The following is a 27,765-nucleotide window of genomic DNA, read 5'->3' on the forward strand; positions in this document are numbered from 1 at the left end:
GTACAGCATACTATCAATAGTCAAGGCAAAAGCCATTTCTTGCCCAAATGACTAGCCTTGCCACATTGAAAGCGAACTCTATATGGAGTGGGGTTTTTTTGTGCCCATCATCCTTTTATGAAGTAAATTAGTGGTACCCAGAGAAGATGTGTCTTATTATCATGAAAAGTCTTAGGCTGTTAAACATCTTTAAATGCTATGTTCTATGTCTTTGAAGTATTTCATCTATCTGTCTAAAATATACCTATTTGATCTTGAAAACATACCTAATATGACTACAAGTTTGATTATTATAGATTAACTACCAACCTCATTTCCTAATTATACATTTTCATTTTTAAATGAGCTGCATAAGCACAATACCCCAAACAAGAGTAGAAACATATATACAGTATAACAAAAATAACTTTAAATTTGTATCAACATACCAAAATCCATACCAATAAAAAATAGTTGAGATTAAAATTTATCTTTTTCTTCTATATTTCTATATTCCCCTAAATGATAACAAACATCAATAACTCATCAAATAACCAACTAACTACCCTATCTCTTGGTAATGTGGCCATCAGGTTCTCCAGACTGCTTCCAGTTCTCTAGGTGAAGGCATCTTTAGGGTCCCTGTGAAAATTGAGGTAATGACCAAGTCCTGGGAAGACCAGCTGTAACCTTTGTTGATAGGTATCACTTGTCAAGATTCAGGAGGTCTCCCACCATGAAACCTGATTTATATCAACCCTGAAGAAATCCACAGCCTCTCATTTACTGTGGAAATAAAAGCAAAACCTCTTCTTCAAACAATGCATTTTTTGAGTTCCATTTTAAAGTTAAGACATTCTTAAAATATCCAGGCTGCTTTATTTTAGCTGTTCTTCTTTCAATCCCATGTCTCTTAGCAGCTGTTGTTTGCTTATCAGCAATCAAAAAATTCAAAATCAACACAACACTATATAACATTCAGACTCCCTGTGTATTTTCCATTGTTATGTGGCTTTTTTTATAATACTTTTACTCTTTCTTTAAAGACTTTATTATTTTTAACTATTTCTTCCTATAACTGTCTATACTCTTTCTCATTTCTTTCTTAAGCCTATGCACATTTTTAAACATACTGGAACCTGTTAAGAGTTTTCTTCCATACTGACTCTGTCTTTCTGCTTATCTCTATTCTTTTCTGACTTCATGAACAAAGGAGCAGCTGGGAACTCCACTAAGGCTTTGGCACTGGCTCCACCCTCTTCTTAGTTCCATAAAAGCCAAACCTAAAGTTCATAAACCCGTTTGGAGATCTGTGACCCAGTACTACATTCAGTCCCCCAGCTCTGGAATGCCAGTGTTCTGAATGTGTCAGGCATTTTTTACTTAGATTTTTGTTCCTACTTAATGTACTGGCTGCTCAAGGGTTCACTGTACATCAGAAACTCTTAAAGGAGCCATGTCCTTTTAAAAAAAAAAAGCTTTCTCAGCCTTCATCTGACGATGGATGGAGATAGAGACAGAGAAACACATTGGAGCACCAGACTGAGCTCCCAAGGTCCAAATGAGGAGCAGAAGGAGGGAGAACATGAGCAAGGAAATCAGGACCAGGAGGGGTGCACCCACCCACTGAGACAGTGGGGCCGATCTATTGGGAGCTCACCAAGGCCAGCTGGACTGCTACTGAAAAAACATGGGATAAAACCGGACTCTCTGAACATGGCGGACAATGAGGGCTGATGAGAGAAGCCAAAGACAATGGCACTGGGTTTTGATCCTACTGCATGTACTGGCTTTGTGGGAGCCTAGTCTGTTGGGATGCTCACCTTCCTAGACCTGGATGGAGGGGGGGAGGACCTTGGACTTCGCACAGGGCAGGGAACCCTGACTGCTCTTCGGACTGGAGAGGGAGGGGGGAGGAGATGGGGAGGGGGAGGAAAATGGAAGATGGGGAGGAGGCGGAAATTTTTAAATTAAAAAAAAAAAAGCTTTCTCAGGCCCTATGGAAAATCAAGCGTCACATTGGAATGCCAAAATGTAGTTGGTTGTTTTTTACTCTTTTGGGGACCTGCCACTCAGCTACCAAATAAATGCATGGAGACTTATCTTATGAATGTCTGGCTTTAATTTGATTTGTTTCTATTAAGCTTTTCTAACTTAATTTAATCCATTTCTCTTCTACGTTTTGCTTCTAGACTTTTTACCTTATTCTGTATGTCTTTCTTTACTTCTTACTCCATGGTTGGCTGTGTGGCTGGGTGGTTGGCCCCTAGCAACCTCCTCTCCTTCTCCTTTTCTCCCTCCTCCCTCTTCTTCTTCTCTTGTTTATTTCTCCTGTCTAGCTATTGGCTGATTAGCTTTTTATTAAACCAGTCAGATGTTTTAGGCAGGCAGAGTAACACAGCTTTACAGAGTTAAACAAATGCAACTTTAAAGAATGCTACACATCTTTGAATCATTAAACTAATATTCTGCAGCATAAACAAGTGTAACACATCTTAAACTAATATTTCATAACACATACCTTACAACCCAGAAATTCCATCCTTAACTTTCTACCAAGCAAAGTGAATACATACATTTACCAAGATCCGTAATAGAATGTTCATGGAAGCAGTAGTTATGAGTTCCAAAGTAGAAACTACTCAAATGTTCATTAACAGAATGAATATATTATGGTATGATCATGCAATTAAATTCCATAAATCACCAAGAATGTGACTGGAAAGAGGCTCAAGAAAATGCTACAGTGTTATGGTAATAATTGCTATCTCATTAGTAGTGATACGAATGTCACCCCATCATGAAAATTCATCAAAATTTATTTTCTGTGTTTTTCTATATGTAGCATACTTCAGTAAAAATTAATCTCCCTTATTCTTTTTCTTTTAGACAGGGCACAACTATGTAGTTTTGGCTGACCTCAAACTGAAAGAGATCCACCTGCTTCTGCCTCTTTAATGCTATGATTAGAGGTATGTGCACCACAGCTGGACAGAAAAACATTGTCTTAGTTAAGGATTTTTAGTGGTCTTCATACTAAGTGTAGAAGGAACAGCGGGCCACTCCCTGCCGCCCAGCTCCCAGCCACCGGCTAGCATTACCCAAAATAATTACACGGAAACTGTATTCATTTAAACACTACCTGGCCCATTAGCTCTAGCCTCTTACTGGCTAACTCTCACATCTTGATTAACCCATTTCTATTAATGTGTATCACCACTTGACTGTGGCTTACCGGCATGAGTCTAACCACCATCCATCTTGGGTAGGAAAAGCATGGCGTCTGTCTCTGCTTTCTTCCTCCCACAATTCTGTTCTGTCTTCCCTGCCTATCTATGTTCTGACCTATCAGGCCAAGCAGTTTTCTTTATTAATTAACCAATGAAAGCAACAGATAGATAGATAGAAGACCCTCCTACATCAACTAAGCAGATAAATTCCAGGAATTTACCATACCCTACATGACTATATATATATATATATATATATATATATATATATATGATCTTGCCCCTAGCTACTTCCTCTATTTCATTTCTTCAATCATAATTCTCCTTACTTATTTAATATATGAGGGGCTGCTTATTTGTTCCTGGCCACCTGGCTAGCTTAGACCCAAAATAATAACACAGAAACTGTATTCGTTAAATCACTGCTTGGCCCATTAGCTCTAGCTTCTTATCAGCTAACTCTTACATCTTAGTTTAACCTATCTCCATTAATCTGTGCATCACCACAAGGTTGTGACCTACCAGCAAAGTTTCATCACGTCTCTCCCCAGTGGCTCCATGGGTTCTTTCTCTCTGCCTTCCTTCTCCCAGCATTCAGTTCCATCTTCCCCACCTACCTAAGTTCTGCCCAATCAGCAGGCCAAGGCAGTTTCTTTATTCACTAACCAATAAAAGCAACACATAGACAGAAGGACCTCCCATACCATCCATCACATGGCCTGCCTGGTGGTTTGTAAACATAATAAAGTGCCATTGTAACCCAAAACTTTGTATTTGCTATTCTCTCTGCCTAGTCTGCACTTCCTTCAGCTTGTCATATACTGGATTTCTATTCATACAGGCACCAGCTCAAGTGTGATTTCTCCAAAAATTCATTCAGTACCCAAAAACAAATTTTCCAGTTACCCTTAAATACATGTCACTGTGTTTTCACACAGCATCTGTAGCTAAATGAAGCTATCTTATTTATATTTGTTGTATTTATAAACTTGCATCTTCAATAGAATATAAACTTCCCAATAGCTGGGATCATGTCTCCTATGTTCATCATTGCATATTTATTTTTTAATAAACTCCTTGGCAATGGCAAGTGCTCATGTAAGTGCCAGTGTTGAATAAATGACAGTCTCTGTTAAGATCTCTGAGTAAAACTGTCTATTGTGTTATAGCTAGTATTTTTCCCACAAAAGGAAATACTTGTGGAATTATCTCGTTCTGTTTTGTTAAATATCCTTGTTTATACAGCTTATTTTGCCCTCCTTAGTTTAATATAAAAAGTTCAAATCTCCTTTTGATTTTATGCCCTTTGACAAAGAAGTACTTTCTCCATGAAACACATTTCAGATTTAAAAAAAAAAAAAAGACATATTCTGAGTTGGAAAAAATCAACTGGAACTTAATTTTGACTCCCTGCCACCAGAATCTCCAAAGAAAAACAAAATATGACCAGTAGATAGTAGAATTCCTATCTCTGGTGCTGTATTCCTAAGTATGTATTGATTCATTGTTGTTTCAAGTGTGGAACAGAGACAGTATTATCTAAAACAGTTAAGTAAACAGTAAATGTCTTTATCATGTGTCTGAGATCTTTATTTCTCATGATTCCATATAGGTACAACAACTATGACCGGGCTGTCATCAACACTGTTCCTTATGATGTTGTCCATCGTTGGTATACAGCACACCGAACCCTAACAACTGAATTGAGAAGGCCTGAGAATGAGCTTTGGGTCAAACTGAAGCCTGGAAAGGTAGTCCCTAAGTTCTATAAAGATATCAAATAAACTTGCCATATAAAATCAATGAAAAATGATACTTGTTTAATATGCATCACCATATTACAAGATTTTTTTTCTTATGTCCCAGGTACTGTTCTTGGCCCTGCCATTTATTCACTGATGATCTGTAAACAGGCACCATGTCATCTCTAAACATCAGACACTTATTGTAATTATGAAGGGATTTAACTAAGATCCTTCCAGCTTAAAAATTCCATTTTTAAGCATTGATATTTCCTCTAAAGAATAGCTTCAGCTTTACACAAAACATAATTGAGAAATAATAAACTGAGGATTATAGAAAAACACAATTTCCTGATTTACTTTGAAGAAATGATAGTTGCACAAAGAATATAAGCTCTCAGGTGCACAGAGCTTATAAACTATTTTCTTTTTAATTGCTATTTAGCCTGCTATGGGGTTAGAAACATCTTATTTTCTTTTTAATTTGCTTAACTTCAAAAGAAAAATATTTCATCAAATGTAACTAATAGAACAATCTAAAGCTTTATCTTTCAGTGAGCTCTTCTGGTTTAAGTTCCCTATGATTTTCTCTAGTTTTGATTGTTTTCTCTCTCTCTTTTTTTTTTTTTTTTTTTTTTATACATTCACAGGTACTGTTTATAGACAACTGGCGAATTCTTCATGGCAGGGAATCATTCACTGGTTACCGCCAACTCTGTGGCTGCTATTTAACAAGAGATGATGTGCTAAATACTGCTCGTCTCTTGGGGCTTCATGCTTAAAATTGAAAGCCCTGGGATTATGAGTACACTTGGCATCCTGCTACCAGAATTTTGTATCAACACCACAATATTGTGTCAACATTTGTTTCACTTTGTCTCCTTTCTATTCTATGAAACAGAAGATTTTCCTTACTTTACCAGGAAAATCCTGTTAAAGAGGGGCTTCTAAATTACCTAATGTCAGCCATCTACTAGGGTAACTGTCTTCCCAAGTTATATGATCCTCCTCTTTTCCAAACTTTTTGATGTAATTAATCACTGTAGTTAAGAAATGTAATCTCCATATTAAAAGGAAACTAATATTATGTAATTTGTCTTCTGCTAAATCAGAATGCCATATATTCTAGAAATGACAAAATTTTGATAAAGCAACATTTGTGAAACATTTTCATCTTTTATAATACATTTGACTAATAATATGTGCTTACTTGTATTTTGAATATATTCTATGATATTTTCTAGTTTCTTCCAATTTCAGCAGATGATGAGATATTGCTTTTCTATTTAATGACTGAATAGTATTCCATTGTGACACATTTTTGTTACCTGTTAATGAAAAGCAAGGTTGATTCCTTATTTTAGCTACTGTGAATAATATATTGAAAACCCTGGTCATGCAGATTTGCTGTGATAAACAGGTTTAATTTTCTATTGGTGTGTAATATAATCAGAGAGGGCATATAAATAAAACAGTAGTTTTGTTTTTAAAAGCTATGTATTGTTTCCCATAATGAATATACTAATTTACGGGGCTGGAGAGATGGCTCAGAGGTTAAGAGCACTGGTTGCTCTTCCAGATGTCCTGAGTTCAATTCCCAGCAACCCCATGGTGGCTCACAACCATCTGTACTGAGATCTGGCTCCCTCCTCTGGTGTGCGGGCATACGTCAAGGCAGAATGTTGTATACATAATAAAAAAAAAAAGAATATACTAATTTACATCCCACAAACAGTATAATAAGCATTCTTTTCAGTATACATAGACACTAACTTTTGTGCTTTTTGGTGTTGATAATTGCAAATCTAGCTAGATCAAAATGATACCTCATTGTGGTTTGAGTTGGCTTCTTCCTGAATACTAGTGATATTTAGCAACTTTTCATATACCTCTTGACCATTTTATGTGTTCTTTTGAGAACTGTAAATCCAGAATTTTTGCCAACTTTTAATTAGTTTTTTGTACTTTAGCTATTGAATTTTTGAAGTTTTCTTTATATTTAAACAACCTCACCATTTCAGATGTATAGTTAATAAGTCATTTATCTCATTCTATAGGTTTTCTTTTAATCGTTATACTCCTGTATCTTTTGCTATAAAAAAGCACCTTAACACCCTTAAAAGTTACCACGGACCCCAAAATCTAATACTAATTATATTAGATACTGAGAGCAAGAAATGTTTAAAAGTTAAAAAGACAAAAGTACCAGTCCATTAGTTATCAGATGCATGCCATTATAACATGTCATGCCACCTGAAGTCTCTGTACTAGTGAGACAAATGGGAATCAAAAAAACAAATAACAATAGTATTGCTATAAAAATAGTTTTTAATCTTAAAAACCCATGAAAAAAGGTACCCAGGAACACCATTGTATGTGCCTGTAGAAAATACTTGATGAGTCTTGGGCTAGAGGCTTAGATCATTAGGTCAGTCATTTAACTATATCAGCACATTAAAAGGCTTAGCTGAAACCCTAAACCTTCATCTTGTAGTCTACCATGAATAAAGGAGAATTTGCAGTCTCCTACAGGACATCTCAAGACACTGTCAAAATCACTTGATAGCACAAGTGTGATAATGAGATGGAAATGGAATTCAAATATGTTTTATCATCCTGGAAGAGTTGTCTCCATCTATACCATCTCTCAAGAAATTAAATTAGGAGTCATGGAAACTCTTGGAATAAAGCCATGATCAATTTGGTGTTCACAAGAGGAATAATTGCAAACAGCTTTCAGACATTTGAGATTCATGCAGTTCTTATACACACATACACACACACACACATCACTGAAAGTTCAAAGGGTTACTGGGTTTGACTATTCAGGGAACTCATCATGTAGATGTATACCTCCAGAGTACTTGATATTTCTAAGCAAACTTGTCTTTTGGCAATTGGATAGCATTTACAAATATAAACCCTCTTCCTCCATTTCTGCTGTTCTTTTCATATTCCTTCTCTTAAAATATTAGACAAGTAAATTGCAAAAGTTTTACAGACACAATTCAGTGCTCTGTTTCCTTTATGCCTTCAGAGGTAGGGTGCATAAGCTTACAATGATTATTTTAAATATTTTATTCTTTGATCATTTGATAAATGAATTTTGATCATATTTACCCCCACTTGTTACCCTCCCTTATCTCCCCCTACTTCAGCCAAATCCCTTCTCCTTGCCAACAAGTCCTCCTCCTACTCTCATGTCCTCATTGTGACCCACTGAGTTTAAGGTTAAGTGGCATAGGGATTGGATAGTAGGGTAGAAGAGGGAGTACTGGGTGGGAATAACTAACACTAAAGACATTTGGAAAAGTCATATGGAAACCTGCTACTGTAGAAGCTTCCTAACATACAAATGTGTGCATGCATGTGTGTGTGCGTACGTGTATATGTCTTTAAATTGAATTACCTATAATAAGGGGGACAGTGCCTCTCCCAGGTACCAGATGCCATGAAATAAAAACCTCAGTCCCAGGTATGTTTAACACTTTAAATTTGTTGGTCAGTAGAGTCCTTTAGACAACCTCCAAACATTATTTGCTATTACCATTGCTCCTGGTTACCCTCCAGAACTAGATTTTAAGACCCTATTGCTGAAGGCATCACATACTTGAGTCATAGAACATGCAGAAATCAAAATGCTTTGTACTAACTGTGAAGCTTCAACACTACTGGCTAGCTTTTATAGTGCTGAATGATACTATGCAAGCCTCCAGAGGACAAAATGAATCATTAGTCTTACCCATCTGTTAACTCTACAAGCTACAATAATGACTGGCCTGGCAAGATAATCCCACTGTTTTAAGTGCCACAAATGCTATGGAAGTGGCCAACCACTTTCTGCTTAGATTTAATACCCACTCTACAAGATGGAACTGATGCCTGGTATCATTACTGGTCAAAAAAAAAAAAAAAAAACCCTGTGACTTACTAGATCTTTGTCCCTTGGAGAGAACCTAATATTATTTTACTAAATATTTTTTGTCTTATAGATTAGTATATCTATCAACCCTCATCAGAGAAATTTTGCAGTAGATGGTTAGACCCAGAACTGATCAACATACAAAGCAAAACAGCCTGTAGATGTCTCAGCTCCAAATAAGACATCTATATCACACACACACACACACACACACACACACACACACACACACACACATGTAGGGATATAGCCCCACCCATTGGGGGCGTGTTCGCCTCGGGCTAATGTTTACAGATAAATCTGCCGGGCGTGATCCCAGCAGTCCTTTTTTTCTTTTGCTCCGCTGTGCTCCGCGGGAACCTGTGGTCCTGTAAGTCTATTTCCTTATTAAAGCTGTATATATCTATATAATCTGTCTACATTCATTTGCGCCGCCACACACACACACACACACATGCATGCGAGCACACACACGTGTACACATGCACAACATGACTCAGAAACCATCTAGGAAGAGGGGGTACTTGCACTCTTTGATGAACTTCGTAAGAATAGTACTTGCTGGACATGACAAGGCCATTGCACACAAAACTCACAGTTGTTGTAACTTTTAGCACATGATCAAGCCAGCCAAAATACACAGCATGGATGAAGAAGAGACTCATGAAGTCCCACCCATACTTGAGGAGCTATTAGCTACTGGGGGAGAAAGGGACAGTTTTGTTTTGCCCCCTGGGGCACTAGCCTCCAGTAGCACAGGGCTTGAAGGAACTCCACAGAGTCAGCATACTAAGACTTTTTTATCTGAAGGGTAAAAGGGCAAGACACACATACTTTCTTGATGGTTTCCTTCATTTTTCTTCTCTATTCTCTATTTTTTATTTTCCTGGTGATTTCCTTCTCTCATTCTTGATGTTTTCCTTCCAACTCTATCTATCTTTATTCTTTCTGTTACGGCTTATATACCCCAGCAAAATCTTTCAGGCAATATAAAAATCACGGTGTGATTACATTCTATTTTTCAAGTGAATGCTTACAATAAATACAAGTAAAAAAACTGTGTTATCCATATCCCTTAACATGCGTAAACATTTTACATATTACAGGTGTAAAACAAATTATCCCAAGAACCCACAAACATTCATCCCCAAGCAACTTATTATAGATTAACAGTGTAAGCAAGCAAGGTTTTCTTCTCAGTCAGTTCTTTCACTGAAAGGCTGCACTTTGCAGTTACAAAGAAAGAACCAATCACTTTATTGCTTATATTGAAAGGTAATCATATAAGGAATCTTAAAAGAATCACAACTCTCAACTTTTATATAAAAATCAGTCAGCTCTGTTTTAAAACTTTAGGATGCATACCCACTCATCAATAGCTATTTATACCAAGAGATTGAGGGCAGAAATAGGTATAAAGAATTAACCATTACCTTTTCTCATCAACTAATCCTAGAAAGAAAGATATGTTACCTAATAATAATTGGGCTTCTTTGTTCTTGTTCCCTGACCTTAACGAGTTCCTCCTTCAACCATATGTCTTTCTAAAACTTTAAATTGTCTTCTTAGGTTTCTCACCTCAAGGCTATTTAACAAAAACATCTTAGCCTAACGTTCAGTTATTTTCAAAGCTTTACTTCAGCTATGATGTACTCCCAAAGCTGTAAATACATCTTCCAACATTAAGATTAAAAGAATTCAAGGCAGCCTAGCTCCTGGGACTCAATTGCTTTTCTTAATCATTAACCTAAGCCACTGTCTTATATGGCTCCTCAATAGAAACTCATGTGTTCTAGCTGTATGACACTTCTTTGATTTATCTTTAATCATCAGAACTCTATTTCAACTAACATTATTATTATCAATTAGACAGTACATCTTGGGAGTAAATCATCTTCATAATAATCCACAGGTAAAAATGCCCAGTAGAATGGAATGTTTCCATGAGATAAACACACTACATTACAGACAGTGGGGAATCTCCCCATACCCATTCACACCATGCCAGATACCAGAGAAAGATAGCAGCAGCAAACATGTAAAGGCATAGCAGAAGCAAAAGACATTCTGGAGTCTGTGCTCTCGGGGCCTTGCCTATAACAGATTCATCAATCAGGGATTTTGTTCTTGGTAGACTGACACCTTGAACTTCAGTTGCCACCTGCTATACCTTTTACATGGCCACCGACAGTTTTCTTCAGGAATTGGTCCCTAAGAGGCTACTCATGCCCCAGTAGATAGTCCTACACCCATGCACATTCAAGTAATACTAAATAGACTCAGTGGATTTAAAACCAGAACACATCAAGGTTTGAAGGGAAAGTGTTGGGCAAGAGGAATTGGAGGGGGAGGAAATGGGAGGTGTATTTGATCAAAATATATACATGTATGAAAATTTTAAACAAAAATATAAAACTCATGTTGAAAAATAAAACAAAAAAAATCTAGTTAACTGATAATCTGTTAGTATAAGTACTTAAAGTTTAGCAGCTTTTTGAAAAAAGTAATTTTTTAAACTGGGAAATCCTTCACAACTTGGAAATGTTGGCCATTTATCTCACCTTCTTAATGCTATATTTTTTTATTTACTTTTCTTTACCTGCTACCCTTTTGTGTGTGAATGTCTATAGATTGCAAGCCCTGTACTCCATTGTGAAAAGAATGATTAATGAACTCTGGTATATCTCCAGGCTAGCTATATTATCATTTGAGGATGTAGGCGAATTGCTGCTCCTTGCCTCTCTTCCTCTTTTTATTTATTCTTCTCTCATACAATACATTCTGACCTCAGTCTCCCCTCTCTCCACTACTCCCAGTTCCCTCACTCTCTAACAGTGGACACCAGCAAAGCCCTCCAGGGAATTCTGGTACACTCTAGGTTGTTTGAGAATCACTCAAGAACAGAGCCCTGTGCTGAATCCTTATGCCCTACCTCATCTACTAAATAACCTGAGGCATGTCCCACTCCTATGCTGAACTTCAGTTTGTTCTTCTGTGAATTTTGGATTAAACAGCTTGTAAGGATTCTGCCACTCCTCACTCAGGAAACAGAAAGAAAACAGTAATTAGGGGTTGGTTATAAATCCTCAAATGCCTCCACCAGTGACATACTTCCTCCAGCATAGCTCTACCTCCCAAACATCCTACAACCTTCCCAAATAGTGCGACCAACTGAAAATCAAGTGTCCAAACCCACATGCCTATAGAGCACATTTCATATTCAAACAATAATACTGTTCACAATGCTTTAAATAGGAACAACATCCCCAGACCTATTCTATAAATGGAAAACATAGAGGTAAAGGGAGATAAGGCACCTCAGCCAAGGTGACAGAACAGAGTTCTAGAAGTTTGACACCAAAGCCAAATCTTATTGTTAGTATGCCATATCATATAGTAAATGTTAACTTCCTCCCATCTCTACACTTACACAATCTTCTGTATAATCATTCATAGTATAACAATAATCATTAGACACTTTCAATTTGTTTAGCAGGATCTTTTTTAAAGCCCCATGATTATCTAATTTGATAAATAGTTTGCAAGCATTAAAAAGCATATTCTAAAATGTGTTATTCATCTCTTCTAGGTTTCCTTCTTCCCAAAGTGGAAGCTTGGTAGAAAGATATCAACTTATTCAGCATATTTCCCTCCTAACTAGACTCCCAAATACCAGTCAGTTGTTAGATTCAAACCCATTTTATAGGAACTGTCTTTGGCATTTGGGAGATCTACTCAAAGACAGCTGCTGGTTGAACTTATCTCCTAGTTGTGAGGCCAGGCTCTTTGTGTATCCTGACCTATACCTAGTCAGAGCTAAAGACCCTGGCAAAGATTGTGACCTGACAGTGTTTTCTTTTTTAACTTGGCCCTTATTTTTGTAAGACCTATGGATAAGGGTTAGTAAATTTGTAAGTACCTTAACTTTAAACAATGAGTCTGGCCTATAACCAGCATTTTACAGAGTATTTTTGGAATGTTATGCTTTTCAGGAGAGTAACTGCTGTCTACCACAGTTTGCTTCTAGAGCAGTAAGCCTGACACTTCAGCATGGAGATAATTAGATGGCCTTTTGTTAATTTTTTGTTATTGTTAGTCCTTTTCAGCTTATCTTTTATATTTTACTCATTATTACCATATGTTTGGAACTGTGGGCTTTCCATATCATGAACTCACTGAACCTTCTTGACTGATAAATACCATTTCCATGTGGATTTTACTCTTCCCTCATTCCTTGCATTGGACATACAACGTATGACTTTATACTTCCTTGATTTGGGCTTATCTTTGTAACTGCTTTTACTCCAGGCTATAAAGCAATATAAAAGTATTAGCTTCAGTAATAGATTCAAAACTTCCTTTCTGAAGAGGTGAAAGAAACAAGCATCTTTTACAACTCTGATAAGCCATTTTAATTCATTTTGGCATGTAGTATGCAGATTAACAGTGGTATTCTAACTTACTTTCTGTGTCAGCCGATAACTATGTCAGTTTAACTGAAGATCACATTCTGCTTAGATTTTTGCCAACTTGGCATAAGCTAGTGTCATCTGGTGAGAGGGAATTTCAATTGAGGAATTTCATCTATCAGACAGGCCTGTAGGCAAATCTGTGGGACATTTCTTGATTAATGAACCATGTGGAAGGGCCCAGCATAGGCAGTGTCACCCCTGGCCAAGTGGCCCTGGGTTGTATAAGAAAGTTAATGGGGAAAACTGTAAGAAACAAGCTAGTAGGCAGAATTCCTCCATGACCTCTGCTTCAGTTTCTTCCTCCATGTTCTTGCCTGGAGTTCCTGCCCTGCCTTTTTTTTCTTGGTAGAGTGTAAAATGTAAGCTGAGATAAACCTTTTCCTCTAAAATTTTTCTTTTGTCAGTGTTTTAACACAGTAACAGAGAAACCTAACTAGGATAGTAATGTAGAGTGTTGCTGTAAAGAAGCTGTGTTTTGGGGAGAATTGTAAAAATGTTTAGAACTTTGGGCTGGAAAAGATATTGAGTGATCAAAATTTAGTGGGCAGTAATATAGGATATTGGAAAATACCACTAGTGAACAAAATGCAGACATGAAGGCCTGGCTAATGAACTTTCCCAGGGAAGCAAAGACTCAATAAGGCCATTGGCATGATATATTTGAATTAAGAATCTCTGGGTTTTTTTGTCAGTTGGCTCTGAAGCATTGGCTGTGTTTAACAAGAGACCAGCACAGATCACAAGGGTTAATGTTGTACAAATATATGAAGTTAGTGTAAGTTTTTTCTCAATTAACCCATTCTTTCTTCACAGTGTACACTTTGGTGGTAGCTACTTCTTCAAATTCCAGTAATTGGTATCCTCCCTTCATCTGCTTTCTAGCTTCTTCTCTGCTGTTTTCACTGAAGGAGGCTAGTGTCATGGGAAAAACAAAGAATTGCCTAGGCTTAAATTCCATCTCTGCTTCTTATTACCTTTTGAGAAGCTCTTTTCCTCCCATCAGGGTGTGCCCATCCTGTGTCTTCATGTTCAAGGGGGAGTGCTTTGGGATATCTTTTTCTATGTTGTGAATATGTGTTGCTCTCATAGGTTGATAAATAAAGCTGCTTTGGCCTATTGCAAGGCAGGAGAGAGCAAGCCCAGAAATCTAAGAAGAGATACAGGAGAAGAAGGGAATGTTGTAAGGAGCTGCAGGCCGCTTCCTGACACCCAGTTCCCGGTCGCCTGGCTAGCTTATGCCTCAAAATAACAACACACAAACTGTATTCTTTTAAACACTGCTTAGCCCATTAGCTCTAGCCCTTACTGGCTAATTCTCATATCCCGATCAACCCATCTCTGATAATCTGTGTAGCACCAGTCTTACCAGGAAAGATTCAGCATGTCTGACCTGGCGGCTTGCTTCATCGCGTCTGCCCTGGGGAGCAGCTGCATGGCGTCTGAGCTCACTTCCTCTTCCTCCCAGCATTCTGTTCTGTTTACTCCACCTATCTAAATTCTGCCCTATCAGATGGGCCAAGGCAGTTTTGACCAATGAAATCCCACCTCAAGGGAAGAGTCTAGGAGATGCCAGCCAGCTGCTGAGGAAGCAAGACATGTAGAAAATGAGGTAACAAGCCACAAACCATGTGGCAAAGTATAGAGGAAAAATATGGGTTAATTTAAATGCAAGAGCTAGCTAGCTAATAATAAGTGTGAGTCATCGACCAAGCATCTGCAAGTAATATTAAGCCTCTGAGTGGTTATTCATGAACTGGCAGGTGGGTGAAAAACTTCCAATTATAGGGGATCTAGTGAATGCATTTTACTTGAGTTATGATAAAGAACAAAACAAATATGTAAAAATTACATATTACAGTGAGCAGAACACAATAAGTAGTACATAGTAGTTGCTTACCATTGTTGTCAATATTATCTAAGAAGACTGTCTCATTAGAAAGGGTATGAGAGAATGACATATATATCAGAGATGATAAATAGATGATGAAGCACAAATGTGGTAATCCAGCATCTGAACTTCTAGGCCACAAAACTTACGTTAGGGATAGGAAGTTGTTTGGAGGTTTTGGTGACCTTAGGGTTGAAAACATAAAGAAGAGAAGAGTATGAGAGGCTGGTGAGACAAGCAAACTCTGGAAGAGTGGCCTGTAAGCAATAGTATATAGAATAGATGAGACAGGCAAGAAGATGTGCATGATGATGATTAAGGTATACTTAACAGGGGGCCTATAAATTCACATTTGACTTCATGTCCTCCAGCAAACTTTTGATTAAGCTCTTAAAGGCTCTCTTTAAGCAGATGGGAAGGACAGAATTTGAAGGAAAAGATTAGAACATGAGAGGAGGCAGCAACTAAGATTTACAGGTTAAAGAGCAGATGAATGAGTCACAACTAACTCAGCAGATTTGAGTAGGGCAGAGTGAGGAATTGTGATTTCCTTAGGGAGAAAAAGAAAATTACAAGCAAACAAAAGGACTAGATTGATTTAGCTAAAGAATCCTTCAAGGATGCAAAGGTAACTCTGGGAATAGGCATGAAGGTGACTGAACAGCAAAATAATGAAGGTTAAAAAGTGTTTCAGAAGTATATTCATCAAAGATTCCTCTGGAAAACAGTACTTGTACAGTATTGGACATTGCTTTCTCTAAACATTAATCTAGAGGGTTATTCCATGACAAAAAGTAAGTGTTCCTGAATAGAACTCTCTGTATCCAGGCTAGGGTTGGAATGTTATACTAAAAATGGATGTTAAATGGATTCATAGCTAAAAGAGTTTTCTGTGAGTCACCTAGTCAACCAAGATTAAAACAATCTAAGGATACTGACATGGAAAATTAATTAAATAAGGAGTCTATACACATAATTATCAGATGCATACTTTGCATTCTGTGCAGAAGACAAGGACCATTACACCCAAGCAGTTGAGAGTATTCGACACCTGTATTGATGTCAAACCATCGTATCTGTTATTACCGTCAGCCTCCCATCTTAATAGTAATGAGGAACCCAAACCCAACAACTCACCACACATACTCACATAAAATAAAACAGGTAACATGAATTCTAATTGGTCTTAATAATAAAATCCCAGAGTCAGATACAGGGGTTAATGCTGAAAAATCAGAGGAGCAGAGCAGTCAACCACTAGAGAGTTCTAACCTCTACCAATGCTCAGACCAAAGAGAAAATCCTGTCTCTACAAGTATTGACTGCATGCTGAGACTGCATTCTCAGACTGCAGACCTCATCTGAGCTCCTGTTTCCTCCTGCCTTACATTACCCTCTCTGCCTAGCCATATCCCTTTTTGTCTCCACCTCCCTAGTATTGGAATTAAAGGCATGTGACTCCCGAATACTGGGTGGGATTAAAGGTGTGAGCCACCAGCAATTGGCTCTGTTTGCCTTTGAGACAGGATCAGTTTAGTGTAGCCTAGGATGGCCTTGAACTCATGGAGATCCACCTGCCTCTGCCTCCTGAGTGCTGGGATAAAAGATGTGCACCACCATTGCCTGGCTTTTATGGCTACCTAGTGGTTTGGCTCTGCACTCTGATCATCAGGCAAGCTTTGTCTGTTGATCACAAACAAAATATCATTACAGAACACATCATATCACAAACAGAAATACTGGGTGTCAAGTTGGGAGCATAGGCCCCTGACTCTCGCATCTATCCCAGCTCCCAGGCCTGGTCTGGACTCCAAATCCCAGCAGGTCAGGTCCTGACCCCACCCACGAGGGTTCAGGACCACTCCCAGGGTATTTAAGTGATCCCCCAAAAGAGGAACACATGGTCTCCCTTTCTTCCTCCCAGGGGCCGTGTTCCAATGGCTTCCCCGTTCCCCACCCCCCACCCCCCCCCCACCCCCCGCCACCCGAGAGTACAAATCTTCCGTTTAACCTGGATATTTCTTAATTTGGCTTGTTTTGTTTTGGCTTGATTGGGAATTTTTGCGTCAGCAGGGAACTCGCGTTAAGAAATATTCCTAACATTTTGGAGGTTTCGCCGAGCTAGGGCAAGCCCTTTCCATGCGGCAGGCCACATGTTGAAAGGCCCCTAGTTTATAATTTGAGCTCTCTATGCCAGGCTTAAAACTGGTTTCTGGGCTACAGCGGCTGCGTCTTGATGAGTTCCTTTTCTTGTCTATGCTATAGGGTTTTGGGGAGACCCATTCATACTTATTTTGTCATTTTCGGATTCCTGCTGAAGTTGTGAGCTCACGCTGGGAATTCGAATCCCAGGTGTCAGTCAATCCCGTGGGATCGGGCTTGGCTGAGGTGGAGATCTATTTGTCCTGGGTCGCCGGGCATCCAATCTCCGTGACCCCTTTTGGACCTAAGAGCCATTTTGGAGGATGCTCTAAAATGGACTTAGGCCACATGGTTGGGCATAGACTCTAAAATGGGCACTTACAGTTCAAAGCCAGGTCCGCTTTTGCCCATGTAAGCCTCTTACAAAAATCTTTTAAAATTGAGCCTGTCTGATACAAAGAAACAGAGCTTATATATATATGTCCATGGTTTTTGGTCTCTGCGCTCTCGCCCCCCCCTCCCCTTAGTAGCCAGTGTCTCACAGCACCAGAGGCACTGGCTGCTCCCCCACTCCCTCAAGCCCAGACTACCTAATCCCCCTCCTGTGGAGCAACATTCTTTACCCTCCCTTTCCCAATTTGGAGGTTCAAGGTCAACTTCCACCTTCCCCCTTCCCCTCCCCCTCCTACCTCACTGCTCCACTCCTGGACCGCCTCTGCTCACTGGGCTAGCCCCTCCCATGCTCCCTTTTCTCTTCTAAATCTCTCTCAGGTAGAAAAGCGGCTAGGTTCCTTTTCTACTAATCATTCTGCTTCCTTGTCAGTACCAGATATTAGGAAAGAGTTAAAAGGTTGAGGATGGTCCCCAAACTCCTATATGGGAATTGGTGAAAATGCCTTTAAAGTTTTTAATGCCCGAGAGGAATCAGCTGAGTCTTCCCGACAGACAAAGCTACAACAATCTACAGGCCCAGGTCTTAGCAGCTGCCCTAAGGTCACAGGAAGGGGGACAAGGGAAGTCAATCACAGAGCTCTATCAAGTGTGGCCTAAATGGTCACGCAGCGTGATATTGCACTACACCTGCTCTGAGGTTGTGCCCTATCTGCCAGCAACCTGGACACTGGAAATCACAATGCCCACGTGCGGGCTTGTCCTCTATGCCAAGCCACGGAGGTCCAGCCTCATGACCATCAGCAAGTAAAACTGTGCCAGCCTTCAAACGTCTCAGCCTTGCAGAGGATTGACGCTGCCCAGACGTGGTATATCCCATAACCCTCTCCTAGCCTAGGGTCATGCTACAAGTGGCGGGTAAGTCCATTACTTTTATTTTCACTTGGGCCTTAAGTTTCCCTCACCAATTTCAGCTATCGGGGTAGACGGGACCCATTCCTCCCCATTTAAAACTCTGCCACTGCCCTACATTCTTGTAGAACAATTTTTCTCTCATTCTTTCTTAGCGATACCAGCTTGCCCAGCACATTTACTGGGTGGAGATATCCTTAGCCGCTTCCCCAAAGCTGTGTTCCGCTTCTTGGAGCCCCTTTTCACCCCACCATCTCCAAGATTCTATTTTATAGGTTCACTCCTCCTGCCAGACGTATGCCCAAGCCAACCCACAAAGAGCTCTCCACATATACCAGCTTCATGGACACCAACCGGGCAAAGATTGACAGGGAAGCAGCAGGTGTGATGGCTCAGGGTCATGGAGCTCATGTCAGAAGCTCTCAACATCTCCTGGACAATGGAACTCATCAAACAACAACTAAGAAAGTTCTCCATTGAACTCAGACACCTGCCTTCTCATCTCCCCCAAGGAACAGATGCCTGCCTTTTCCATAATGACAGTTCATGGGATGCCTTTCCAGCCATGCCTCTAGCTAAACGTGGACACCTGGCTCTCCCCTTCCCCATGCTGCCCTGTGCCTGCAGGAAGTAGCCAGATTTGAGTCTATGCCCTTTTTTTCCCAAAGAGAGCCTAAATGTTTGTCATAATTACCATTCTAATTTTTTGTTGCCCCTATATCCAAAGAGTCTGGAATGTCAAGTTGGGAGCGTAGGCCCCTGCGTCTCTCATCTATCCCAGCCCCCAGGCCTGGTCTGGACTCCAAATCCCAGCAGGCCAGGTCCTGACCCCTCCTTGGGGGTGCGGTCTGTAGTAAGAAGGAATGGCGGGCTGCGTTCCTGCCGGATCCCAGCTAGCCTACCCCCCGAAATAATTACATGGAAACTGTATTCATTTAAACACTGCCTGGCCCATTAGTTCTAGCCTCTTATTGGCTAACTCTAGCTCTCACATCTTGATTAACCCATTTTTAATAATTTGTGTAGCACCATAAGACTGGCTTACCAGCAAGATTCTAAGCTACATCCCTCTCTGGCCGGAGAATCATGGCGTCTGCCTGACTCTGCTTTCTTTCTCCCAGCATCCTGTTCGGTCTACTCAGCCTATCTAAACTCCTGTCCTATCAAAAGGCCAAGGCAGTTTCTTTATTTGACCAATGAAAGTAATACATAGACAGAAGGCCCTCCTACTCCAGGGGTCAGGACCACTCCCCAGGGTATTTAAGTGATCCCCCAAAAAAGGAACACATGGTCTCCTTTTCTTCTTCCTGGGGGTCACGTTCAGGCGGCTTCTCAGTTCCCCCCTCAGGGCCATCCAAGAGTGCAGAACTATCATTAAACCTGGATATTTTTTAATTTGGCTTGTTTTGATTTGGCTTGATTGGGAATTTGTGCATCAGCAGGGAGCTCACATTAGGAAATATTCATAACACTGGGGAAGGGGGAGATTAAAAGCCAGAGGAACATATCCTTTCCAAAAAAAAAATGTGTAAGTACTGCAAAGAAACACACAAGAGAGTGAGGGCAGGGGAAGGGGAGAGGGCTGAGAAAATAAGCCAATGGGACACCTCCCTCCTCAAAGTCACTACTTTCAATACAGGAAACAATATACTGAGATAGCTGAAATGCTATAAAACTAACTCAGATTCCCAATTTTTTAAAAGGTTCAAAAGACCTCATAGAGGACACAAAACAACGGGTGAATAAAGTAAGGCAACCAATTCAAAGACAAGTGAAAAAAGAGACAAGCAATAGATAGCTAAGTAGATGAAATTCAGCTATTTGGAGTACAAACTCAAAATGTGGAGAAAAAACTCAACAAGGAAATTAAGACTCTGAGAGAAAAAAGAAAAAAAATGAACAGAAGTGTTGGAGATAAATCAGTCAAATGAAAAGCAGCTTAAAGCTTCTGCTGCTGCTGCTGCCACCTGGCTGTAGGTTGCTGACCAGCTCATCTGCCCCATCTATCAGTCCTTTCCACCCAACCTTTCCCACAGACAGCCCTGCGTGACTGACCGGACTCGTCCCTTCCTTCTGCTGTGTTCTTATTAAGGCTTTAGTTCCAGAACCCCATCGGTTTGCTTCCCTGGCTTTTCCTTTGGGCATGGGATGGCGTTGGGGGTGGGTGTGACGGTGTCAGTCTGGAATATCAAGTTGGGAGCTTAGGCCCCTGTCTCTCGCATCTATCCCAGCCCCCAGGCCTGGTCTGGACTCCAAATCCCATTGTGTGGGTAGAGGGCAAGGTGGGCCTAGTTGGAGGAACTCGGCGTGGAGGTGGTACTGGGTGCTAGTGGCCACAGGCTGGTCTTCCTCTGGGCAGGAGGTGGGAGTGGAAGGTGGGGGAGGAGGGTGAGATGGGCCCAGTTGCAGGATCACAGTAGTATTTGGGGTGCAGGTGTGGAAGGCAGGCAGGGATGGTGGAGGAACAGCCTCTCTGGAGGGAGACAAGGAGGACCTGGGTAGGGGGTACACGACTTGGCCCTGAACCAGTGTGGGTCAGCCCGGCCAGCTGCATCAGATAGATAGCCTCCTCAGGAGACCACAGAGCAGAGGGGACCCCTGTACAAAGGTGGGCTTTTGGCTGGAGATGCAGATGTGAACATAACAGTGGCATGTGGGCTCTAGGGCCATGGAGGATTATGATTCGTTATTCATCCTGGCATTGTCAGCAAGATCTACCAGGAGGCTGCATTCGTAATGGGTGTAAGTGATCTGTAAACTACCAATGGCTCCCGCCAGGCCAGTGCCAGTTCTAGCCTGAGCAGGCTGGTATCAGGTTTGTGGAGGCCTAGGATCCAGACGCTAGGTCCCGCCCCACAGACGGTCATTTGCATACTTAATGGCACTGGGCCTCGCCCGCCCCTCAATCGGTATCACCCAGGCCCCGCTCCCACAGGTTGTTATTTACAGATGGGTCCTGCTGTCAGACAGACACCACCTGATCTCCCTGACTAACGTAGGTGGTGGCCCGACCCGCCTCCAGCAGCGCTCTTTGCATATCACCATGGCAACGGGTGAGCGCTGGGTTGCCTGCTGCAGCCAAGGCGGAGACGGAGGTGACGCGGTTTGCCGCGACAACCAAGATCCCAGCCTTAGTGGTGTCTGTGCCAGTCCGCGTTCCCCACCCGGAAGTTAGGAGGTGCGGCCGGTCGGCCAACATGGCGGTGGGCTTAGCGGCTGCCGTGAGCAGCGGGGCGTCATACTTTGATCCTGCGGACTTCTTGCGCTACCTGGTAGCAATGTCTTTGTTTGAGAGGGTTGTTAGAACTAACTTCTTATGCTTATGTTCTCCATAATCCCACCTATGTTGTCTGGCAAATCCATTTAAAAACCCTTTCGAGCTACAAAAGCCTTGTCTATCTTCCCCACATCTAATGCTGACATCATTAACCCCACCTAAGGGGAAGGCAGCCTGCGTACAAAAATAAAAGGTTTTATTTAATCTGGCTAAGATTATTTAGATCGGTGGTCTTTCTCCCATGTTTGTAATTAACAAATTACAGCCTGGAACGCAACATCTCCTGGGAAGATCTTCTTGAGCTTGTTGGACACGTGCCAGATGCAGCGCAAGAAGTCCGCAGGATCAAAGTATGACGCCCCGCTGCTCACGGCAGCCGCTAAGCCCACCGCCATGTTGGCCGACCGGCCGCACCTCCTAACTTCCGGGTGGGGAACGCGGACTGGCACAGACACCACTAAGGCTGGGATCTTGGTTGTCGCGGCAAACCGCGTCACCTCCGTCTCCGCCTTGGCTGCAGCAGGCAACCCAGCGCTCACCCGTTGCCATGGTGATATGCAAAGAGCGCTGCTGGAGGCGGGTCGGGCCACCACCTACGTTAGTCAGGGAGATCAGGTGGTGTCTGTCTGACAGCAGGACCCATCTGTAAATAACAACCTGTGGGAGCGGGGCCTGGGTGATACCGATTGAGGGGCGGGCGAGGCCCAGTGCCATTAAGTATGCAAATGACCGTCTGTGGGGCGGGACCTAGCGTCTGGATCCTAGGCCTCCACAAACCTGATACCAGCCTGCTCAGGCTAGAACTGGCACTGGCCTGGCGGGAGCCATTGGTAGTTTACAGATCACTTACACCCATTACGAATGCAGCCTCCTGGTAGATCTTGCTGACAATGCCAGGATGAATAACGAATCATAATCCTCCATGGCCCTAGAGCCCACATGCCACTGTTATGTTCACATCTGCATCTCCAGCCAAAAGCCCACCTTTGTACAGGGGTCCCCTCTGCTCTGTGGTCTCCTGAGGAGGCTATCTATCTGATGCAGCTGGCCGGGCTGACCCACACTGGTTCAGGGCCAAGTCGTGTACCCCCTACCCAGGTCCTCCTTGTCTCCCTCCAGAGAGGCTGTTCCTCCACCATCCCTGCCTGCCTTCCACACCTGCACCCCAAATACTACTGTGATCCTGCAACTGGGCCCATCTCACCCTCCTCCCCCACCTTCCACTCCCACCTCCTGCCCAGAGGAAGACCAGCCTGTGGCCACTAGCACCCAGTACCACCTCCACGCCGAGTTCCTCCAACTAGGCCCACCTTGCCCTCTACCCACACAATGGGATTTGGAGTCCAGACCAGGCCTGGGGGCTGGGATAGATGCGAGAGACAGGGGCCTAAGCTCCCAACTTGATATTCCAGACTGACACCGTCACACCCACCCCCAACGCCATCCCATGCCCAAAGGAAAAGCCAGGGAAGCAAACCGATGGGGTTCTGGAACTAAAGCCTTAATAAGAACACAGCAGAAGGAAGGGACGAGTCCGGTCAGTCACGCAGGGCTGTCTGTGGGAAAGGTTGGGTGGAAAGGACTGATAGATGGGGCAGATGAGCTGGTCAGCAACCTACAGCCAGGCTTATGTGGAAAAAGACTCTAATTATAAAAGGTAAATTGAGAGTTCATCAATTAGCAGGTATAGACCCAGCAGAGATTATAGTGCCTTTTACTGTTGATGAAATAAAACAGTTATGGGAAGTCAATGAACCATGGCAAAGAGCTTGTGCTGATTTGGGGGGAGAAATTAATAGCAACTATTCCAAAAGTGATAGACTTAACCTTATAAAGAGAGCTTCTTGGATTCTTCCCCAAATTTTATGTGATGTTCCAATAACTGGAGCCCATACATTTTAAACTGTTGCAAATAAATCAGCAAAGGCAGGTTATGAATCAGAAGAATTAAGTAAGGGGAACAAAGCCCTTATAATTCTGTTCAGAAGGCAGAATTTTATGCTATTCTCATGGTGCTAAGGAATTTTAAAGAACCTCTCAATAAAGTTACTGATTCACAATATACAGAAAGAGTTGTTTTGCATATTGAAATCGCTGAGTTTATACCAGATGATACAGAATTGACTTCTTTATTCATACAAGTTCAAGATATAATCAGGAATAAGCTCTGTCCCTATTGCTATAGGCCCAGAGAAAATCAATTTATCTAAAGTATAAGACAAGGACTTTAAAGTAGCAATTGTGAATATCTTCAATGACCTTAAAGAAATAAATAAATGCCTCATTGAAGACCATGAAATCAAAACCTAACAGTTGAATAAAATGAGAAAAAACAATTTAAGATATGAAAATAGACTTTAACAAAAAATAGAATCACTAAAGAAAAGTCAAACCGAAATAAAACTGAAAATGAAAGATTCAGGAAGTCAAACAAAAAGTTTAGAGGTGAATCCTCGTGGTGCACATGTGCCACGTCCTTATGCCGTCTCTGGGCGCCAGGGTCTGCATGGGAAGATGGCAGAGGTTGAGTCCAAGTCGGTGTTGTTCGTGTGTCTCAGTATCATTTGCCTGTCACCCATTGCAGAAGCAGTTTTCAGAAAATTGGTAACTGATGAGAATGTTTCAGCTAATTGGGCCGTTGACAGCAGCGCTGTTTCCGACTGGAACATGGGCCGGCCCCCAGACCCAAGAGCTGTCAGCTGCCTAAGAAATCATGGCATTAGCACAGCCCATAAGGCAAGACAGATTACAAAAGAAGACTTTGCCACATTCGATTATATACTATATATGGATGAAAGCAATCTGAGAGATTTGAATAGAAAAAGTAATCAAGTTGAAAACTGCAAAGCTAAAATTGAGCTACTTGGGAGCCATGATTCACAGAAACAACTCATTATTGAAGATCCCTATTATGGCAATGACTCTGACTTCAAAGTGGTGTACCAGCAATGCCTCAGGTGCTGCAAGGCTTTCCTGGAGAAGACTCACTAGGTGGTCCTGCCACCACCATTGAGCAACTCACTCACCAGAGCCATGCCCAAGGGTGGTGCCAGTCCTTAGCCCTGTGTCCCACCTGTCTCTTCAGCTGACTTTACTGTTTATCTTTAAAACATCTGTAGGTCGAAATTAGGTGTATGTTCAGAAGGGTAAAAATATTTGAGTAAGACAGTGTGAGGTATGGCTAAGTATTCTTAGACTAATTGAACTTTTCCTCTCACCTTGTCCTAAATAGAAAATTGTGGAACAAGGAAATATAGAACAAACTAGAACGCAATAAAGTAAGAATGACCTACAAGGTCTGGGTCGGCCTCTGAGCCCAGCCAGCCTGGGTGGTCTGGTCTTACTAAAGTGTGCGCATGGCCAGCACCCAGTGGTGCCAATCGCTTGCCTTATACCTCTCTATCCTAGACTCTTGTGACAATAATTCCATCCACATCAGCCTTCCACTTAACACTGGAAGATCTAAACTCAAACACACTGAAGGCATTTAATATTTGAGAGAGAAGACAAACTGAATGTGGTGATACAGGCCTGCACTCCCAGCAGGCCGACCTGGACTGTGCACTGACGATGGGAGCAACAGATGTAGGAAATTAGCAGTGTTACTCTTACTTGGTTTTTATCTGTTGTAATAAGAGCGGCAGGGCTGCGTCCCCGGCACCCAGCCGCCCGCATGGCTAGCTTATGCCCCAAAATAATTACATGGAAACTGTATTTTTTTGAACACTGTCTAGTTCATTAGTTTTAGCCTCTTATTGGCTAGCTCTTACATATTGATCTAACCCATTTCTAATATTTTGTGTAGTACCACAAGCTGGCTTACCAGGAAAGATCTTAACCTGCGTCTGTCTGGAGTGGGAGAATATGGCGACTCACTGACTCGGCTTTTTTTTCCCAGCATTCTGTTCTGTTTACTCCACCCACCTAAGGGTTGGCCTATCAAATGGGCCTAGGCAGTTTCTTTATTAATTAACCAATAAAAACAACAGATTAATATAAGACCCACCTCCATCATTTGTCCAGTGTTTTGTTGTCCTGTTTGAGCCACTTTGCCTCTTAGTGCAAAGGGGGTGTGTGCTTAAATAGTGGCATGTCTCTAGTGTCCCTTCATCAGCGTTGTAGAGAGTCACCGGCAAGCACAAGTCATCCTAGTGCGTTGCAGGACAGTGACCTCAGATTCATGGCTGTATATTGGAAAAGAATGGGAGGTAAACTGGGAAGTTAACAAATACACCTGAAGTAGAGATTTGGGGAAAAAAGTTTAGAGGTAAGCCTCACAAATTAAAAGAAGTAGAAGAGAGAACTTATTGTCATAAGGAAAAGGAAGAAATGGGTAGTTCAAAGGAAATGTTAAATCTAAAAAATTCCAGGCACAAAGTATTCAAGAAATGTGGGATACTAAGAAAAGAACAAATCTATGAATGATAGGTACAGAGAAGGGAGCAGAAACTCAGGTCAAAGGCACAGAAAATATTTTTTAAAACATAGAAGAAAAATTCCCCAAACTAAAGAAAGAGATGCCTATCAAGTTGCAAGAGGCATACAGAACACCAAAGAGACAAGACCATAAAAGAAACTTCTGGGATGGGAGAAAAGTGGAGACAGAGGCAGAGACCCACATTGGAGCACTGGACTGAGCTCCCAAGGTCCAGTTGAAGAGCAGAAGGAGGGAGAATACGAGCAAGGAAGTCAGGACCACGAGGGGTTGGTCCACTCACTGAGACGGTGTGACTGATCTAATGGGAGTTCACCAAATCCAGCTGGACTGGAACTGAATGAGCATGGGATCAAACTGGACTCTCTGAATGTGGCTGACAGGGCTGACTGAGAAGCCAATGATAATGGCACTGGGATTTGTCTCTCCTGCATGGACTGGCTTTTTGGGATCCTATTCTCTTTGAATGCATACCTTCCTAAACCTGGATGTAGGGGGAAGGGCCTTGGACTTCCCTCTTAGGACTGGAGGGGGTAGGGAAGAGTGGGGGGAGCGGGAGGGAAGTGGGAGGAGGGGAGGAAGTGGGAATTTTGATTCGTATTATTTATAAAGTAATAAAAAAGTATTCAATAAAAAATTCCCAAAACAAGGAGAACAAAAATATTGGAAACCCTCAAAAAAAAGAAGAGAGAGAGAGAGAGAGAGAGAGAGAGAGAGAGAGAGAGAGAAAGGAAAAAAGATCCAAAAATACAAAATAATCAAAACACTAAATATAAAGAACAAAGAAAGAATATTAAAACCTGCAAGAGGATTGTGTCAGATGTGATGATGTATGGCTTTTATCCCAGCACTCAGGAGGCAAAAGCAGGCGGATCTTTATGAGTTTAAGGCCAGCCCGGTCTACAAAGCAAGTTTCAGGACAGTCAGAGCTATTACACAGATAAACCCTGATTCAGAGAGAGAGAGAGAGAAAGGAGGGGGAGGAGGAGGAATATAGAGAGGGAAGAAAGAAAGGAAGAAAAGAAGAAAGAAAGGAAAAGCTGCAAGAGAAAAAAGACCAAGTCATATATAAAGGCAGGTCCATTAGAATAACATTTGAATTTTCAATGGAGACCAATAGCCAGAAGGACAAGGACATATGTTCTACAGACTTTGAAAGACCACAGATGAGAGCCCAAAGTACTATACATAGCAAAACTATTGACTGCAATTGACAGAAAAAGAAAAACATTTCATAATAAAAATAAATATAAGCAGCTTATGTCTTTCAATTCATCTCTACAGAAGACACTAGAAGGAAAACTTTAGTCTTGAAAGACCTCCGGAGCGGAGAGACTCTCACTCAAGTCTCTGGATAACATGACCCCCCCAGGAAC

General features: G+C 41.6%; 2 protein-coding genes across 6 annotated transcripts in view; both read left to right on the forward strand.

The window, feature by feature from the left end:
- Window positions 1–6,723, forward strand: part of Tmlhe (trimethyllysine hydroxylase, epsilon) — a 206,093-nt gene extending 199,370 nt beyond the window's left edge. For all 5 annotated transcript variants that reach the window (XM_057760307.1, XM_057760308.1, XM_057760309.1 and 2 more), the window contains 2 exons: window positions 4,822–4,960; window positions 5,602–6,723. In XM_057760307.1, the coding sequence (XP_057616290.1) occupies window positions 4,822–4,960; window positions 5,602–5,733 (271 nt within the window). In that variant the 3' untranslated portion in view covers window positions 5,734–6,723. The remainder of the gene's footprint in view (window positions 1–4,821; window positions 4,961–5,601) is intronic.
- A 17,745-nt stretch (window positions 6,724–24,468) lies between these two features.
- Window positions 24,469–24,978, forward strand: LOC130868124 (low molecular weight phosphotyrosine protein phosphatase-like). The gene has a single exon (XM_057760370.1). It carries the CDS (start codon window positions 24,469–24,471, stop codon window positions 24,943–24,945), a length of 477 nt encoding a protein of 158 aa, XP_057616353.1. The 3' UTR covers window positions 24,946–24,978.
- Window positions 24,979–27,765: the final 2,787 nt, after the last annotated feature.

The sequence above is a fragment of the Chionomys nivalis genome, chromosome X, assembly GCF_950005125.1.
Source record: "Chionomys nivalis chromosome X, mChiNiv1.1, whole genome shotgun sequence".
In the NCBI taxonomy this organism is placed as follows: domain Eukaryota; kingdom Metazoa; phylum Chordata; class Mammalia; order Rodentia; family Cricetidae; genus Chionomys; species Chionomys nivalis.